Raw genomic sequence first — 16,763 nt, 5'->3', positions numbered from 1 at the left:
AGGGATGGCACAAGGAAGCCACTTTAAAGGACACGTGTACTGAGGAAAACTTCCAGGCTGGTGTCTGCTCTTGTGAAAGTGATGACTCGGGAGTATCATGACCTTTTCAGTCAGTTGGGATTCCAAGGGGTCTTTTTATTTAATGATTAGCATCTGTATCAAGGTATAAATAAGATACAAAAACTGCACATATTTAATGCACACAATCTGATGAGTTTGGACACATTCATATTCCCATGAAACCATCACCCTAATCAAGGTAATAAACATATCCCTCACCTCCAAAAGTTTCTTCCCCAAAAGTTTCCTCCCCACCGTTGGTTGGTTTATTGGTTGGTAGGTTTTTAGTGAGAACATTTACCAGGAGATCTACTCTCTTAACACAAATCGTAAGTGCACAAAGCCGCTTATTAGCTACAGGTGCTGTGTTGCACAACAGATCTCTAGAACTCACTCATGTTACGTAGTGGAAAATGTATACCCACTGAAGAACAACACATTTCATGTGGTCTTAGTGGGCAGAGGGTTTTACATTGATCTTTATTTTTATCTTCTCATTTCCTCCCAAAACTGTGTTACTGTAATCCCACAAGAGGAGCCATCAAGAGGATGGGACTTTCAGCTCTTGAAAGCTCAGGCTCATTTAGAGACCAATTTACCAGGCAGTTGGCCCCATGACATTCATTCTTTCATTATTTCTTCAGTGAGTTCTCTCATTTTTGTTTACACATCCATCCATTCACTGAAATATTCAGTAGATACACAGCGCCCTCTGTTAGGTGTCATTGGGTTAGGCCGTGGTGGTGCAGAGATTCCTACCTTCAGAAACTCACAGCCTAGCGGGAAAAATAAAACTTGGGTCTCCTCCCTTCCTCTCTCCCTCAAGCTCCCCTTTCCTTCCTCCTTCCTTCTCTGCTCAAACATCCACCATACCCTTCTGTAGGCCAAGCCCTGGGCTACCCACTGGGTTGCTTACAGCGGAGATGGACTATAAACACTTAGCTCATGAAACAGGTTGAAGTTGGTGGTGGGTTGGCATGAACATTGAAAATGCCTCCAGCTTTGAAGTCAGACAGAGCTAGATTTGAATCCTAATTAGCTGTGTGACATGGAACAAATCTCTGCACCCCCCTGAAGCCTCAGTTTCTTGATCTGTACAGTGGGTTTGCACCTGCCTCTCTTCAGAATAGCTGTGGGTGTTGCATGGGACAACGCATGTGGAAAACTCAGTATCTTGCCTATCGCTCAATTGTTAGTGATCGTGAAACATACTCAGGGAGGCCATGGAGAACATGGTTAATGTGGCTTGGATGAATGACAGAGAGAATAAGTCTTTAAAGACAATAGGATTTGTCAGCAGAGTGAATTGACTTGCCCTGGCTAAGGAGAAAAGCTTCTGAAGTTGGAAAACAAAGTTGCTGCCTGCCCCCGTTCCTTCAAACACTTTCCAGAAACTTCTCCTCATGTCTCAGCCATCGCCAATAAGTCTTATGCTCTAGGATCCACTACAGGCCACTGGCCAGACCCTTGGGAGGGAGGCAGGGGCTTACTCAGCCCGACCCCTGTGCTGGCCCTGGGAATCACATGCCAGCACGTGGCAGAGGCCAGGCTGGCTGGGACAGCAGCTAGAAGCAGAGGCCCCGGCAGGGTGGGGGTGAAGCAGGCAGGAGAGAAGACCCCAGAGCCCAGCCCCACCTGGCTGCTGGGTGACAGCCACCCATAGAGCAGGCCAGAGTCACTGTCGTCACCACACACTCCCTGTGCTCACTATCACCAGGCATCCCCTGTAGATGGGTGGCTGGGACTGCGGGAACCAGAGGAGGAGATGGAATGTGCAAGGCAAGGAAAGGGGTGAAGGCTGCATCTGAGGGAAGAGGGGGGAAACAGTGCTACCCTGATCACCAAAGTCCTATTCCTAAGGCTTTTGTGTTCCTGATTCTGACTGTGGGTGGAATTCCAGAGAGCGCAGTCTTCTACAGGTGGCAGTGGGTGCCATACTGGGGAGAGAATGTACACTTTGGAGCACAGTTGGATTCCAATAATGGCTCCGTTTTTAAGGAACTGTGGGATGTGCATGACTTCACCCACTCTGAACCTCAGTTTTCTCATCTTTAAAATGGGGTAATGAGATCTGCCTTATGGGACAGACCCGGGATGGTCTATCTCATCCACACGGCGTAGCCTGCTGAGCCAGCTTCCCTTCCTCCTGCCCACCCCCCATCACAGATAATGAGCTCACTGCCTGTTTGCTCAGCATTCCCCGCTCCTTCCTCTTCCACGTTTTAGCTACTCTGTGCTGTCCTTTAACACCTGTCCTGCCTTTCTTCTCATTTCCTCTTCCTTTCCTCCTCTTCCTCCTCCTCATCATTGTCCTCCTCTTCCTTCAAGAGCCAATGCATTGCTACCTCCTCCGAGAATCTGTCACCAACCAGCCCCAGAATAATTCATTGCTTCCTCTTGGACATCTGTGTATTTTTATGCACCTTTGCTGTAAGTGTTCACTCTACTTCATATTATAAATCTCGTCTCTGGCTGCAGCCTATGCACTTCTTGAGGGCAGGACTTTATCTGGGCACCTCTGCGTGCTGAGTATCTAGGAGATGGGCCTGGTCCCCAGTAGGTGCTAAGGAATGGGGAAGTGCATCCCCACTATGGTACATTCAGCAGCTCTAAGTGTGGGTGGCTGCAAAAATCTTGTCTCATTCTAGAAGGACAGGAAGGAGGATATTGAGGGGAAGCACTTGCGTCTTTGCACAAGGTGCATTGCCTCATATATTTCACCCAGTCCCCCAGGCACTGAGGGAACATCGCAATGATGCATTTACAGAGGAGGAAACTGAAGCTCAGAAAGGGAGGTCACTTTTGTGAGGACACATCCTTGAGAGTTTAATTTTTTTTTTTTCTGAAACCAAACCTGTCCTTCTTTCCCCACATCACCTATGTCCCTTTAGGAAAGAATGATTTTGCTGTGATCTTAGCTGAGTTTTAATTTCCTGTCTCTTCTTATCTAGACCCAAGATATTCACAGACCAACAGATATTCAGGGAGAAGCTTTCTCCATCAAAGTGTCAGTCTAGGGAGAGGCTCTCAACCCAGGGTTGTGCTGGAGGCCCATGAAAGGCCCTGGAAAAGCCTACATTTTTACTTTCACCAAGCTCTTACTGAAATTGAATGTCTCTTTCTACTGCAGACAAGGGGTGTGCTGGTAGACCCTGTGACTTAGCTGCCAATAGAAATCTCATGCAGTTACGTATCATCTTTCATTTATTGTTTCATTTGTTGCAGATGTCTTAAAAATCTAGTTTATGCTCTTCATGCCTTCCATTTATGGTCGTTATTACATCTATTCCTAGATCTTTTTATTTAAGGTGTCAATAAAGAAGCTTATATATGATTATATTCCAGTTGGCTTTTTCAAAAATGTTCTGATAAATGGTTTCTTTTGTAATGCCTTTTGCATTTGACTTCAAGTGTTTAAAAACATTATTCTAAGATGTGGCCCATACGCTTCTCCAGACTGACAAAAGGGTTATAGGTTGAGTTAAGAACCCTTGTTTTCCCAGCTTGAGTAACTTTCAGGGTTTCAGCCTGAAAAGCAGGCTATTGTTAATAAGAACCACAACGATAAAAGCGAGTGCATCAGTACAGCGGTTTACATATGTTTGCATTCATTCATTGACTCATTCATTCACCTGTCCAATAAAAAATCTGGGTGCCTGTACAGGCACTGGACTGCAGTGGGCATGACAGAACACCTGCTTCAGGGAGCTTTTATTACCTTGTGTCGTCCTGATGTTCCCTGAGAGTTGGGGGTTATTATCCATGATCCACTGGGGAAACTGAAACTCAGAGAGGCTGAGCGAGCTGTTAGAGTTTTCTCAGCTAATAAGTGGCAGGGCCTGGGTTTCAGCCCAGGGCTTCCTCCCGCTGGCACAGTTGTATTTATTTCTAATTCCCCTGATGACTGTGTAAATCCCTAGACTTCCTTAGGTGCAGAACAATGGAAATATTCGCTGTAATGGATACAATGGAAACAAAACTATTTTCTCCCCCTCCCTCCCCCATTCTTACGCCTTATCTTCCACCTTATCCTTCTTGGGAAGCCACATAATATTACTAGAAATCTGAGCTGGAAGGACCCTGAGAGACCACCCCATCACTGAGTGTATAGTGCAGAAGCAGAGGCCCAGAGAGGGTAGGGGGTCACCTGGGGACACACAGCAGCACAAAGCAGAGCTAGATCCAGATTACGCGCCTCCAGCTTCCTGCTGGTACCCTTCCTGCCGGAGGATGCAGCCCCATTTACTCACTGAGGGTGGGCCCTCCTGGCTCCGGGCAAGCCCCTGTGCCATCCCAGGTCCGCAGGGCCTCCCACCCTCCGGGAGCTGCAGGGCCTCTGGAGAACACAGAGCCCTCCCACCTCCAGAGCCCACCTAAAAGAGCTTCCGTATGAGATGCGAGCTGTGGGGCTCTCCTAGCAACTCAGGGCAGGTAGTCCACGAATAAACAATTCTCAGGCCTCAGCACTGTCACAGATCCTTTTTGGTTTCTTTTGAATATAAGATGGGGTTTGCAAGGGGCAGGAGACAGAGGGTAGGTGAGGAGGAGACTTGCCGTGACTGAGCAGACAGTGCAAGCACAGGGAGGAGGTGGCGGCTTTTTGCCGAGGCATGATGGCTTCAGAGATCGGAGGGACTCCACAGCCGCCATGCGCGTGGGGGTCACGCGTTATCCTGGCTCCCCTGGGGAAGGCCCCGGTGTGACAGAACTGCACCAGGACACCGGCTGGCTTGACTTCAGGGCCTGACACTCTCCAGAGAAATCTGTTTCCCCCGATGCCCAACTCCTGCCCCCAGCTCCCCTGATGAGATTGGCTCCTCTGCCATATGGCGTCATAGTACCCTGTATTCTGAAGCAGCTGCTATAGTTTGTGGATACAGACACAGATAAGGACGTTGATGTAGAGGCAGGAACCTGCTGGGTGACCCTGTTCCACTGGCTGAGCTGTAAGTTCCAGGAGAGCAGAGCTCATGTCTGTTTGGCTCCTTTCTGCATCCCTAACTCCAGCCCCCAGGTAAACACTCGTGAAATGGACAAACGCATCTCCAGAAATACAACAGCTTCTTATTAAGGTTTCTGTTTGAGGGTGAGGGGTTTCTACATCATTTATCTCCTTGAGCCCTGACCATGACCCTGTGAGCTGAATTTTATTGCCCTCATGTCACAGATGCGCAGTGGACACACAGTCATTTGCTCTTTGTCCCCTAGACCACACAGCTGATGGTCCTCACGTGCCCCTCCTCCTCGTCCTTCACTGCCCCGCTTATTCAGTGAGCAGCTGCAGGGGGCCCTGTGAGCAGGGGGAAGAGAATGAGGAGGGATCTCTGTACACAGGAAGCTTGCAAGCTCCTCAAAGACAGGGACACTGCCAAGAAGCTCCAAGAGCACTCAGCACAGCAATATGTATCCCTGACCTAAATCAGTGTGAACCGTAATTGCTAGAGAAGGGTCAGCTGGAACTCCAGTCCAAGAATTTCTGGTGGGAAGGGATCCTAAGGCGGAAGGCAGGACACCTTCAGGATTGGAGACAGACACAGCAGAGCAGAGCCCTGGCTCTGCCACTAAGACGCATGGTGTGTCACAGGGCAACCCCTCCCCTCTGTAAGTGCTGGGTCCTGCATGCGAGGATGTGTGTTTCCTTTTTAATCAACAAAAATGGGGATAAGAATGGCACCATCCCATAGGACTATGGCCAGAAATAATGAGATTGAGATCATCCGTGTTAAGTCAAGTTCTCAGGACATAAGTTCTCAAGAGGTAGTAGCCGTGGTGGTTGTTACCATCACTGTGATTGTGTGCAGCCCTCCTGGGAAGCCTGGCTCTCCTCCACACCCCTCCCAGAAAACAGCCATCCCTCCTCAGGGCGCCTTCCTATAGCGGCCAGCAGCAGCAGGACCCTGGGAGAGCACGCTCCCCTTGCTCAACACCTCTGACTTTAAAAAAGCCCAAATCTGCTTCCCTGTGCCTTGTGCCAGCTCACTCCTGCCCAGAAGCCTTTACCAATGGATCTTTATAAAGCAGCCGCCCTGTGCCAGCCGCTGTCCTAACACTGTGCCTACATTATCTTCAGCTGGTCTCAAAACCGCCTTAATCCTCACAACAATGTCCCAGTTTCTTCTACAATATGGGGATCAGGGAGTGGGGGTGTAGCTCGGTGGTAGATCACATGCTTAGCATGCATGAGGTCCTAGGTTCAATCACCAGTACCTCCATGAAAAAAAACAAAAACAAAAACAGGATGATCATACCATTTACATCACTGTGTTTTTATGAAGATTAAGAGGCCCCAGGTCCTATTCTCCTGCATCCCCAAGCTCTTTACATCCTCAAGTTACGATTCTTGCAATTTTGTAGGACAATCAGATGATTATAATTTCCAGTAGTATGCTGGGCACCTTCTGTGTGAGATATTTTGCATGCATTATCTGATTGATTTCTCATTCTAACTCTACCAGCTCAGTATTAATATCCCCACTTTTCAGACAAGAAAATGGAGGCTCAGAGTTTGAGAGACTTACCCAAGGTCTCATAGTGCGTGAAGCCAGGGGACAAACCTGCCTCGTAGCCACTGTTGTGCACAGCTGCTCTTGCTACTGGGACTTGGCAGCCTCCCTGAACCCCAAGGCAGGGCGGGTTGGGAGGGTAGCTTGATGCCTGCCAAGCGCTGTCCTCCCTCCCTCCCTCTCTGGGAGCTCAGGAAAGAAACAAGGCTGCCTGTTGTTGTATCAGAGGACGATTAGTCTGCACCCGAGGGGAGCCTGTCACTGTCTGGGCCCTGAGTCATCCGTTCGCAGCTATCTGTGAGTGACACAGACCTTTCCTGGTCTTTATTAACAGGGCTATGTCATCATCTGCTCCCAGCCACCCTGCCTAAGGTGCACCCCGGCTGGGGCTCAGCTGACTGGGCTGAATGGAACCCAAGTGATGCATTCACACTTAAGCAATTAGGTAGTGAGGGGATGGCAGCCTCCCTCAGTCTGCTAGGGTCTGGCTGACTCAGTTTTGAAACCAGTATTATCAGGGGAAGAAAAAAGGGAATTAGAATGGTAGAGCTGGAGAGGTGCTAGGAAGCACTTTAGAAGGTGGCTGGACTCCAAAGGGGCAGAAATAGGGGCAGAGTGAGGCCAAAGAAGAGACGTAATAATGATCAGCTCAGTTCTGGGCATGCAGTCAGTTTTCTAGTTTTTGTTGAATCAATGAACAATAAATAGATTTGCATTGCATTTCCGAGTCTAGAAAACACAATCCTGTGCACCATGCCATTGCATTCTCACAGTCATCCTACATGGTTGGGAGCTAGAAAGATGCTGTTCCCATTTTCCAGATGAGAAGAGTGAGGCTTGGAAGACACTTAATGGAGGAGAAAGAATGTGGGTTTTGGCATACCTGGGTTCAGATCCTAATTCCAACACTGACCTGCAGGTTTCCCCCTGAAAAACAGGAAGTAGCAATCCAGCCTGCTCTGTCTTTTTGTAAAGACCATTTTATTGAGACATAGCCGTGCTCATTCGCTGCATTTTGCATATCGTCATTGCATATTTTCTGTGGCTGCTTGTGGGTTATCAATGCAGAAATGAGGAGTTGGAACAGAGACCGTATGGCTTGGAAAGCCTAAGATATTGACTATGGATCCCTGTGTAGAAAAGTATGCCAAACCCTGTTCTGCCTCGGGTGTGTTAGGTACTTCGCTAACGTTGGTCTTTTCTCCTCTCAGATGAAGGAGAAATGGCTTCACTGTGGTCCTTTTTCTAGGACTTTACAGGACTTGTAAGTGCACAATGTAACATGCAGAGCCCAGAGCTGGAAGGGCTGGCGTGGGGTTAGGAGCACTGGAGTAACAGCCAAAGACCAGGGTGTTCTAGTCCTGGCTCTTGTCCTGCCATCCTGCTGAGCTTCCAGACTTCTCTCAGAGCCATGAATAGTGAGTTAAGTAGTGTCCCCCCAGAATTCATGTCCACCCAGAACCTCAGAATGTGACCTTATTTGGGAATAGAGTCTTTGCAGATGTAATTAAGAAGAGGTCATAATGGATTCAGGAGGGCACTAATCCAATGGATGGTGTCATTGTAAGGAGAGGAAAATCCATGTGACAATGGTGGCAGAGATTAGAGGGAGGGGGCTACAAGCCAAGGAATGGCCGGGGTTGCCAGGAGCCTCGAAGAGACAAGAAGGACTCTGCCCTAGAGCCTTCAGAGGAAGCATGGCTCTGCTGACACCTTGATTTTGGACTTTGACCTCCAGAACTGTGAGAGAATACACTTCAGTCGTTTTAAGTCCCTCGGTCTGTGGTACTGGTTAGGGCAGCCCTGGGAAACTAACATGCCATGTTTTCTGCCTTTATTCTGACACACATTGACTGGAGGCAGTGGTGGGAGACGTGCAGAAGTTGCACTGGCTCTGCCCATCCAGTTCTTCCTCCCCAGAGACGCAGAGGGAGGGGGTACAGGTTTCTACCAGCTTTCCTGTTAGGAGACCTCTGACCTGCCCAAAGGGCACAGAGCAAGTTGGACAAACTCAAGCGTGGTGGGGAGGAAACTCAGGACCTGACTTCAGGCAGACTTGGGTGCACACCCTGGCTCTCCTCCTCACACCCGTGTGAGCCAAGGCAACGTATCTCCCCAAGATCCCATTTCTCCAGCTACACAAGGGGAGGAAAATGTGTACCTTAGGGCTATTGGTGTAAACCAAAGGAGCACAGGAAAGGAATCTTAGCAGGTACTCAGGCAGTCATGGGTGATGCAGGTGATGGTGGTGATGGTGGTGATTTCTGGCAAAGCTGGGACTCTCACCAAGGTCTCCCTGTCACCCCAGCCCGCCTTCACCTCCTGCGCTGTTCCCCACATCCCTTTGTGTCCTGTTACTGGGGCAGCTCTGAGCTTCACCGGACCGCAAATCCTGGACTCAGCAGCTGAGGTGAGGGACTGAGTCCTGAGTTAAGGAAATTCCAGCATCTGCCTTGAGCTCCCTCCATCACTTGCCTCCAGGTTCTTCATTTTCCGAGCCTGACAAAGTCACTTCTCTAGACTCTGTAACAGCCCCGGTGTCAGGTCTTTGTGTTTTAAATAATGTTCTCCTCCTGATGTTTATGCAGAATCAATCCTTTCAAAAGCTAACAGCTTCCTTATCTGTACAACCTGAGCTGTGCTGGAAGGTGACATGTTTTGCTTGTTTTTCTCTTTTCTTCCTTTGTTTCTCTCTGCTGTTCTGTCTCTGCTCTCCGTGTCTGTGTGTGTTCTTTTCCACTCACGCAGTGTCTTTCTCTTCGCTTTCATTCTCTGTCTTTCTGAGTCCGTCTCCTTCCCCATCCCTTTCCCCTCCCTCCCTCCTCCTGCCCCCTCCCCCATACACATGCACATTTCTTCTCCTTACCTTGATATTTTCTCCTTTTGAATCTGTTTCTTTCTCCTGTTTCTCCCTCTCTTTCTTTCTCCTGATCTAGCTCTGCATTTTGTCTCTCTTCACACACTTTCTCTGCCTCCATCTTCCCCTCTTTTAATCTCTCTATGACTCTCCTCTGGGCGTGTTGCTGTCTCTGTCTCTTGGTTTATCTATCCATTTGCCCATCCATCCATCTATTCCTATCTATCTACCTACCTACCTAAATATCTAAATATATACCCATCATTCCATCATATATCCATCCATCCATCCATCTATCTTCTTCTGGATGACCGTGTTTCTGCCTCTCAGTTTCTCATCCTTCCTTTTAACAGTTTCTCCTTTTTGTTCTAACACTTTCTCAGATTGTCTCTCCCCCCTGTCTTTATCTCTTCCCCTCACTTATCACTTCTTCTCCCTCTAAGGATTTTAATATTTTAATAGCCTTAATATCTTTCCAGGATCCTCAACTCATGATTCTAAAGTGATGGGTCTCCCAAGAGCTTCGGTTTAGGGGCTGGCAGTTATCTCCCCCTACCCGCCTGTCACCCTAACCTCACTGTGTGCAAAGAGAACATGATGGAGAGCTGGCAGCATTACCTGCATATTCTTTTTTGTCCCTGTGCTTCAGCCCTGAGCATGAACAATTTGGAATGGGAGCCCAGAGTTGGGGAGGGAGTGTCCTGTTGGAAGAGACTCTTGGTAAAACTACTGATTGGCGGTGGTTGCATCCACACCCTCTGCTACTTTATTTCACTTGAAAAACATTGACTTAGCGCAAGTTCTTACCAGGTCTTGTGCAGGGGGCTAAAGAGGAGTGAGTAAATCTTGAGCCTTTGACTCAAGAATCTTGTAGTCTCTTTGGGAAGACACAGAGCAGATGATGAAGGGCAATAAGGTAATAGATTTAAACAAAGGGAAAGGAATTAGTTCTGGTTGGGCGTAAGTAGAGAATATTCCGCAAAGGAGGTCACGGTAAGCACTGTGGGGGTAAGGACTTTGTCCAAGGTCACTGCTGCATCCCCAGTACCTAGAATGGTTCCTGGTGCATGCTAAGCACTCATTAAGCATGTGCAATATTTGAATGAATGAGTAAATGAATGAATGGATGAACTAGAATAGTTTTTAAAGAGTCCTAGGATTTTGTCAGGGAGGAAAGTCAGAGATGAGCATCCCAGGCAGAAGAGCGTGGTTAAGGGTTCAGAAAGGAAAAGGAACGCGCTGCACTCAGATCCCCTCTCCGGGGATGACCTTCCCATTCTCCAGAACGTGGCTGAGGCCCGTGGCTGCATCTCTCACTGGGCATTGCCTTCAGCTGCAAGGAACTGCTTCACCCAAGGATACTCCCTTCCAAATGGCAGCCCGTGACAGTGACTGGCAGACATGGTGATGCAGAGGCCAGGATCCCTTGCTTCCATTCAGGGCATTCCTAAAGGGCCATCCCAGCTCCAGAGCTCCCCTCAGGACCAACTGAGACTTCAGATCTACACAGCATCATCCACTAGCAGGTCCACCTCTCCTTTGCCCAATCCTGCCTTGCTCACTTCCTACCAGCACATCCCAAGAGGGCTCCTCGATAAACCTCCTGCATACAATGCTCTGTTTTGGAATCTGTTTCCAGGAACCTGACTTAAGATTGTGTATTTAGGGCATGAGAAGAGGCTGGTAGCTATCAAATGGAGAATATGAGGACACGGGAGAATGTAGCTAGACGGGTAGGCAGGAACCAGATCATGAAGGACCTTGAATACCAATGAAACTAATTCAGATTTTCTTCTATAAGCAATGAAGAACTATTGATCCATGGAGTATCTAATTAAAGCTGGAATTTACCAAGTTCACTAGCAGACAGCATGGAAGATGGAATGGAAGGGTAGAAGGCTGGGATCAGGGAATAAGCCAGGAGACTGAAGAGGAGAGTGTGGGAGAAGGGATTGAAGAATGGTCCACAGACATCACTGATGGTGCTCTTTGGCCTCCTCTTGCAACATGTGCACATGCCAGCATCTCCCTTCTTTCACAATTCGAGATTCCACCAGGCCTACATCATGGAAGAATAGAGTGCCTCTTTTTACTGCTTGAGGTGTCCCTTTGATAATATCTCCAGCAAATGTAGGCATCATAAATAATCCAGTGCTAGGGTATTCCTTATTTTGGCCCTTTCTCCAGAAAAAGCATCCAGAAACTCCCATTTGTATGTCTCATCTAGTAGAACTTTGGAAGATCCATAGATTATGGCATCCAGTCTAGTCTTCTCTCTCGTGAACCTGATTTGTGAGGAATCACGCATCAGCCTAGAATCTCATGACCTTTCCAATAGCTGATGCTGCCACTCTTGATGGTATGATTTGCATGCAACAGTCTGAAAAATAAAGCTCTAGGGTACTAGGGTCGGACAGTCCTGTGTTTCTGTCTTGGCTCTACTGTTTATGGGATGTGTGATTTGGGATAAGTCTCACACCTCCCATAATTTTCATTTATATCCACTAAGTCAGAATAATAGAAATGTGCTCATTCTGCAGAGTTGCTACAGGGAAGTCTGGGATCTGTAGAAACATGCATAATGCAAGTTAAGGGTTGTAGGAGGAAGAGCTTTCTGTCTGGACTCAGATGGAGCTTGGCACAAACATTAATTCCACAAACATTACAGGCTGGATGGCCTTCAGCAAGACACTACACCTTTCTGAGCCACAGCCCACTGGCCAGTAAAATGGAAATCTCATGCCTGCTCTCCAAACCCATGAGCAGTCATGAGATACAGGGCACACACGTCCAAGTACATGTCTTTTTATCAAAATTAGACAACCATCGTGTCATATGATGGTATTCGTATTGATTTTTTTGGCTTTTTTTCCTTACTTTCCTTTTAAATGTGTATTTGCATCATTTCCTTAATTACAAATATAATAAATGAAGATCTCAAATGTAACTGAATGCACATTAAACTTCTTTTTAACCCAACAATACCAGTGTCTCTGGGATTTAACCATCCCCTTTCTCTCCAAGGGAAGAAGCGATGCTGTCCACATACTTTGAAACCATCAATGACCTGCTGTCCTCCTTTGGGCCAGTCCGTGACTGCTCTCGGAACAACGGGGGCTGCACTCGAAACTTCAAGTGTGTGTCTGACCGCCAGGTGGACTCCTCGGGATGTGTGGTAAGTGCTGTTGGCCCACGAACGCGGGCTGGCCCCAGTGCCAAGGCTGCTTGCCGGAGGCCCCTCCCTGTGAGGGGGAGTTGGTCAAAGAGGATCAGGCTACCCATAGCTCCGACCTCGGTGGCCTTCAGCGCAGCAGGCTGCCTTGGTTTTTTCATCTGTAAAGTGGGATAATAACACTTACCTCCTGGAATTGTTGGAAGAATGAAATGAAATATTACAGCTTTAGTGCCCAGTGTACAAGAGGTCCTTGAGAGCTCCTGGCCTCAGGAAACTTACGGTCCGTGTGAGAGTGAGGTAGGGCACGTCTTCTCTCTGTGAGCACCCTGGGGAGCCTGTCATGAGATGTCCAAATGAGAAAGTTGCAGCTAAGACCTACGGATTTTGTAGGCGGCTTCCTGGAGGAGTTGGTGTTGTAACTGGCTTCAAAAGATGGGTCGATTTACATTAGGAGAAGAGCGGAGATGGCCAAGGTAAAGGCACGGAGGACCGATGGTGGCCTCGTTTGCTTGGAGCTTTAGTGTTGAATGTGGGTTGGGGACACAGAAGACATGTGAGGATCTTTGTTGCCTATGGAAGAAGCTGGATGATTTATTTTATGGGAATGGCCTCTGGTGCTTGTCTAAAATACAGGTTCCACATCAGAAATTTTGATTCTCTAGAGGGAGGTTAGGTTCCAGGAACCTGAATTTGTAACAATTTAAAGAGTGTCTTGGAAACACACTTGGGAAACATTGTCCTACAAGCTAAACTCCTTAGCCCAGCATCCAATGCCTTCTTGATCTGCCCCCTTTTCACTGCCACCTTCTCTTTACTTCATTCTACACTAGAGCCAAACGGATTAGATGCAATTCCTGAGCACACGTGCCTGTTTAATGCCTCCGAGCTGTTGCTCATGCCCTTCTTCTGCCTACAGTGAGTTACTCCCCAAGCCACGTAGCAAACAGGTGGACCTCTTTTCAGATTTGTCTCCTGTCTGAAGCCTTTCCCCTCTCCCTATTGGAGAAATAACCCTGCTCTTGTGAATATCCTTACTGTTTTTATATATGTACATCTATTACATCACCTATAATCATTTGTAGCACAAACTGACTTTTCCAAGTTTATCCCACCCAGTAAGCTGAGGGAGAACTGAGGGAATCTGTTGATTCAGCTCAGCTCCCCGTGCGTACTCATCTCAGTCAATAAGGAAGAAAGAAAGAGGCGCAGGAAGGGAGGAACGGGGCCAAGGATGAGAACAGCTGCTCTGGACGAGGCTCTTGGAGGAGACCAAGGGAAATGGAACGCACAGTCCGCTCTCCATGGCCAGGAGACCGAAACAAAGAAGAAGCTTCTAGAGAATGAGATAATGCAACAAAAATGCATTTTAAACTCAAAGATCAACAGATCTTTGTAGGTAGATGGGTGATTGGAGATTTTATTGATGAGAATTCTTAGAATCATAAGTGGCAGAAACTCAATTCAAGCTAGTTCTGGCAAAAAGAGGCAGTACGTTGGCCCAAGTGGAAGTCTAGGCACCATAGGATGGAGAGGCTCAAACAATGCCATGGGGATCCCTCTCTTCTCTCAGCACCACACCTTCTCCACGCAGGGAGTCCTGTGGGACATGGACATCTATCTCCTAGTCCCTTCAGCCAAAGTCAAAGGATCTCATCTCATTGGGCCAACTGGTTCTCATGCCCATCCCTGTACCAGTTACTGTGGTCATTTGGAAAGCCTGGGCTCATTCCAGAACCGCTTGTACCTGGGGCATGGGCTAGTGGCAGCTGCACCTGTAATATATGGTAGTGAGTTGGGGGAAGGCACAGATTCTCAGAGTAAAAGTAGGCTGCTAGCAACGGAAAACGGGGATGTGGACGCTGGGTGGGTGTAGCAGCTGTCTGCTTCAGAGCGTCACAACCCAGCTATTCATTTTGCGTATTGGAAAAGTGAGGCCTGGTGAGAGAGAGGAGGATTTGCTCAAGTCTTAGAGCTAGTCAGTGGACAAACAACTCAAGAGGATGTTCCAAATCATCGGTGGTGTCTCCCCAACACCAGGCTGATATTTCTGATAGGATTAAATTGTCTGTCTCGTCTCCCCCTTTTCCATCAACTCTCTTTCTGAACTAAGCTCCTTCTTGAGGATAGATGTCCCAGAAGAACGAAACCTCACAACGCAGCGATGTGTGTGTGTTTGTGTGTGTATGCATGTGTGTGTGTGTGTGTGTGTGTGTGTGTGCACAGAAGTTGTCTCTTTTCCCCTCTCATTAATATAAACTGGAGAAATAAAAAGAGAGAGAGAAAGAAAGAACATTTGTTCCCTGGAGGTTAAGAGAAAATTCAATAGTCTGATGAGGTTGTCAAGGACCTTCCTTTCCTGATTAAGGATCTAATCTTGAAGTAGCAACTTCAGGGCTCAGCGGATGGGAGGCAGCCTCTCCTCTGTGCCTTCAGAACAGGTGGGGAAATGCCCACTTTAAATTTAAAGCCTGTCATTTCTCTGTAGACTCTCCATCATGCCTGCAAAGACAAAATTTTTCTTACAGCCCCTCTTCTAAGAAACTTCATCTGGCAAGAAGATAATAACACCTTACACTTTTAGAACACTTCAGAGTTCTCAAGCTATGTCTACATCCAGTAATTCATCTTCACAACAAACCTGACCCTGGTGTGGGAAGCAGACCGACTTTCCAAGGTCTCACCACAAGGTGGCAGGATGGAGACCCAAGAACAAGTCTGATGTTAGTCCCAAAGCCATTTTGGGTTGCTTTCCTTTGGAGCTGAGAGGAGGTGGCAGCAAAGAATCCTGGAAAGAAGGTTGGTCTGAGTGAATTGGGTTCACGCCCTGACTTGGTCATTGGTGAGCTTTAGAATCTGCATGGATGTTATTAGCCTCAGTTTCTTCATTTTTCCAATGGGAACAAAAACTCTTGAACACATATGTTTTCTGAAAAACCAAAAAAGGTAACTGGAAATGATATGGGATTTACAGAGTGCCATTATGTGTGAGATGATGAGGCCACAGTTACTGATGTATTTATGTAGTGGATATGCTCTTTGGGGTCACAAAAAATTCAGCAGCACAGCGTATTTTATTTTCTATAGTGTTTCTACAATTGAATTTTATTTCCTTTCTGCTCCATCCATTGGTAGTGAAAATTCAAGTCTAGTCAATTTAGGTGTTTTGCCTTCCTGAACATCTGTAAGTTCAAGGAGGCTGATACATGCCTAATGCATGGATGGAAGTGAAGGGAATGCGTGGTACTGGACCATCACTGCTCAGTTCTAGTACCTGCTATCTCATCTGGCCCTTTTCCATCACTCTCCCTCCTTTCTAGTCTATGCCAGGACCTCCTTGTTCCACCTGATATATGGGTATATGGTCCATCCTGGAATCTGCTACTGTGTTCTTTTCATCCCCCCACAGGTCACATGAGGCCAGCTGGTTCTAACCATCAGATAACTCCTCATTCTACTGAGGGTGGGAGGAGTGGCCAGAAGCTCTTGTATCCCCCTGAGGGCATGAGGGTCTGAGGGGAGTTGGCTGAAGCCCTCTTAATCTAGACTGACCATAAAGGCATTTGTAAATGGCAGCTTTCCTACCAGGAAGAACACTTGACCACATTTACTGTCTATCAGACACTATCTGGCAAGTTTGAGACTCAAACCCCCCCTTTGCCTTCAGATCCCTCAAACTCATCTGATTTTCCATGGCCCTCAGCCTCTTCAACCACCCATGTCATTAGCCTGGTGGGAAGAGAGCACAGGGTCTCTTTGGTCTCTTTTGCAGGATCGTCTTGTTTGACTTCCAACACTGCTCTCTTCACTCAGCTCATAGAATCTTTATGGGTAGGAGGGAGGTCACTTCTCTAACAGATCACAGATTCTTCCATTTATTTTCATTGTTATTATTATACCTTCTAATTAGACCTCAGTTTCTGAAACCTGAATTTTTTTTAATTGCCTTCTCTTTCTTGGTATTTGTTTCTGCTGTGGTCATCTTCTCCTGGGATAATGTGATCCTCAAGCATCTAGTTGCCCAAATTGGGGAGGGTCATAAGGTGTGTGGTAGACAGAATAATGGCCCCCTTCCAGGGATGTCTGCATTCTAATTCCTGGAACCTACGAATCTGTTACCTTACGTGACAAACAGGGGATTAAGTTCATCTATGGATTTAGGTTGCTAATG

The 16,763-nt window shown here is 47.4% G+C and overlaps 1 protein-coding gene across 4 annotated transcripts in view; it reads left to right on the top strand.

Annotated features, from left to right (window-relative positions):
• Window positions 1-16,763, top strand: part of ASTN2 (astrotactin 2) — an 801,670-nt gene that overhangs the window by 460,909 nt on the left and 323,998 nt on the right. For 3 of the 4 annotated variants that reach the window (XM_031677473.2, XM_072960007.1, XM_031677480.2), the window contains one exon: window positions 12,445-12,595. In XM_031677473.2, coding sequence (XP_031533333.2) covers window positions 12,445-12,595 — 151 coding nt within the window. Of the gene's footprint in view, window positions 1-8,214; window positions 8,306-12,444; window positions 12,596-16,763 lie in introns of those variants that run through there. The other variant, XM_072960008.1, reaches the window with a different exon arrangement.

The sequence above is a fragment of the Vicugna pacos genome, chromosome 4 (assembly GCF_048564905.1).
Source record: "Vicugna pacos chromosome 4, VicPac4, whole genome shotgun sequence".
NCBI classification, from domain to species: domain Eukaryota; kingdom Metazoa; phylum Chordata; class Mammalia; order Artiodactyla; family Camelidae; genus Vicugna; species Vicugna pacos.
This window is presented reverse-complemented; position numbering and strand designations above follow the sequence as displayed.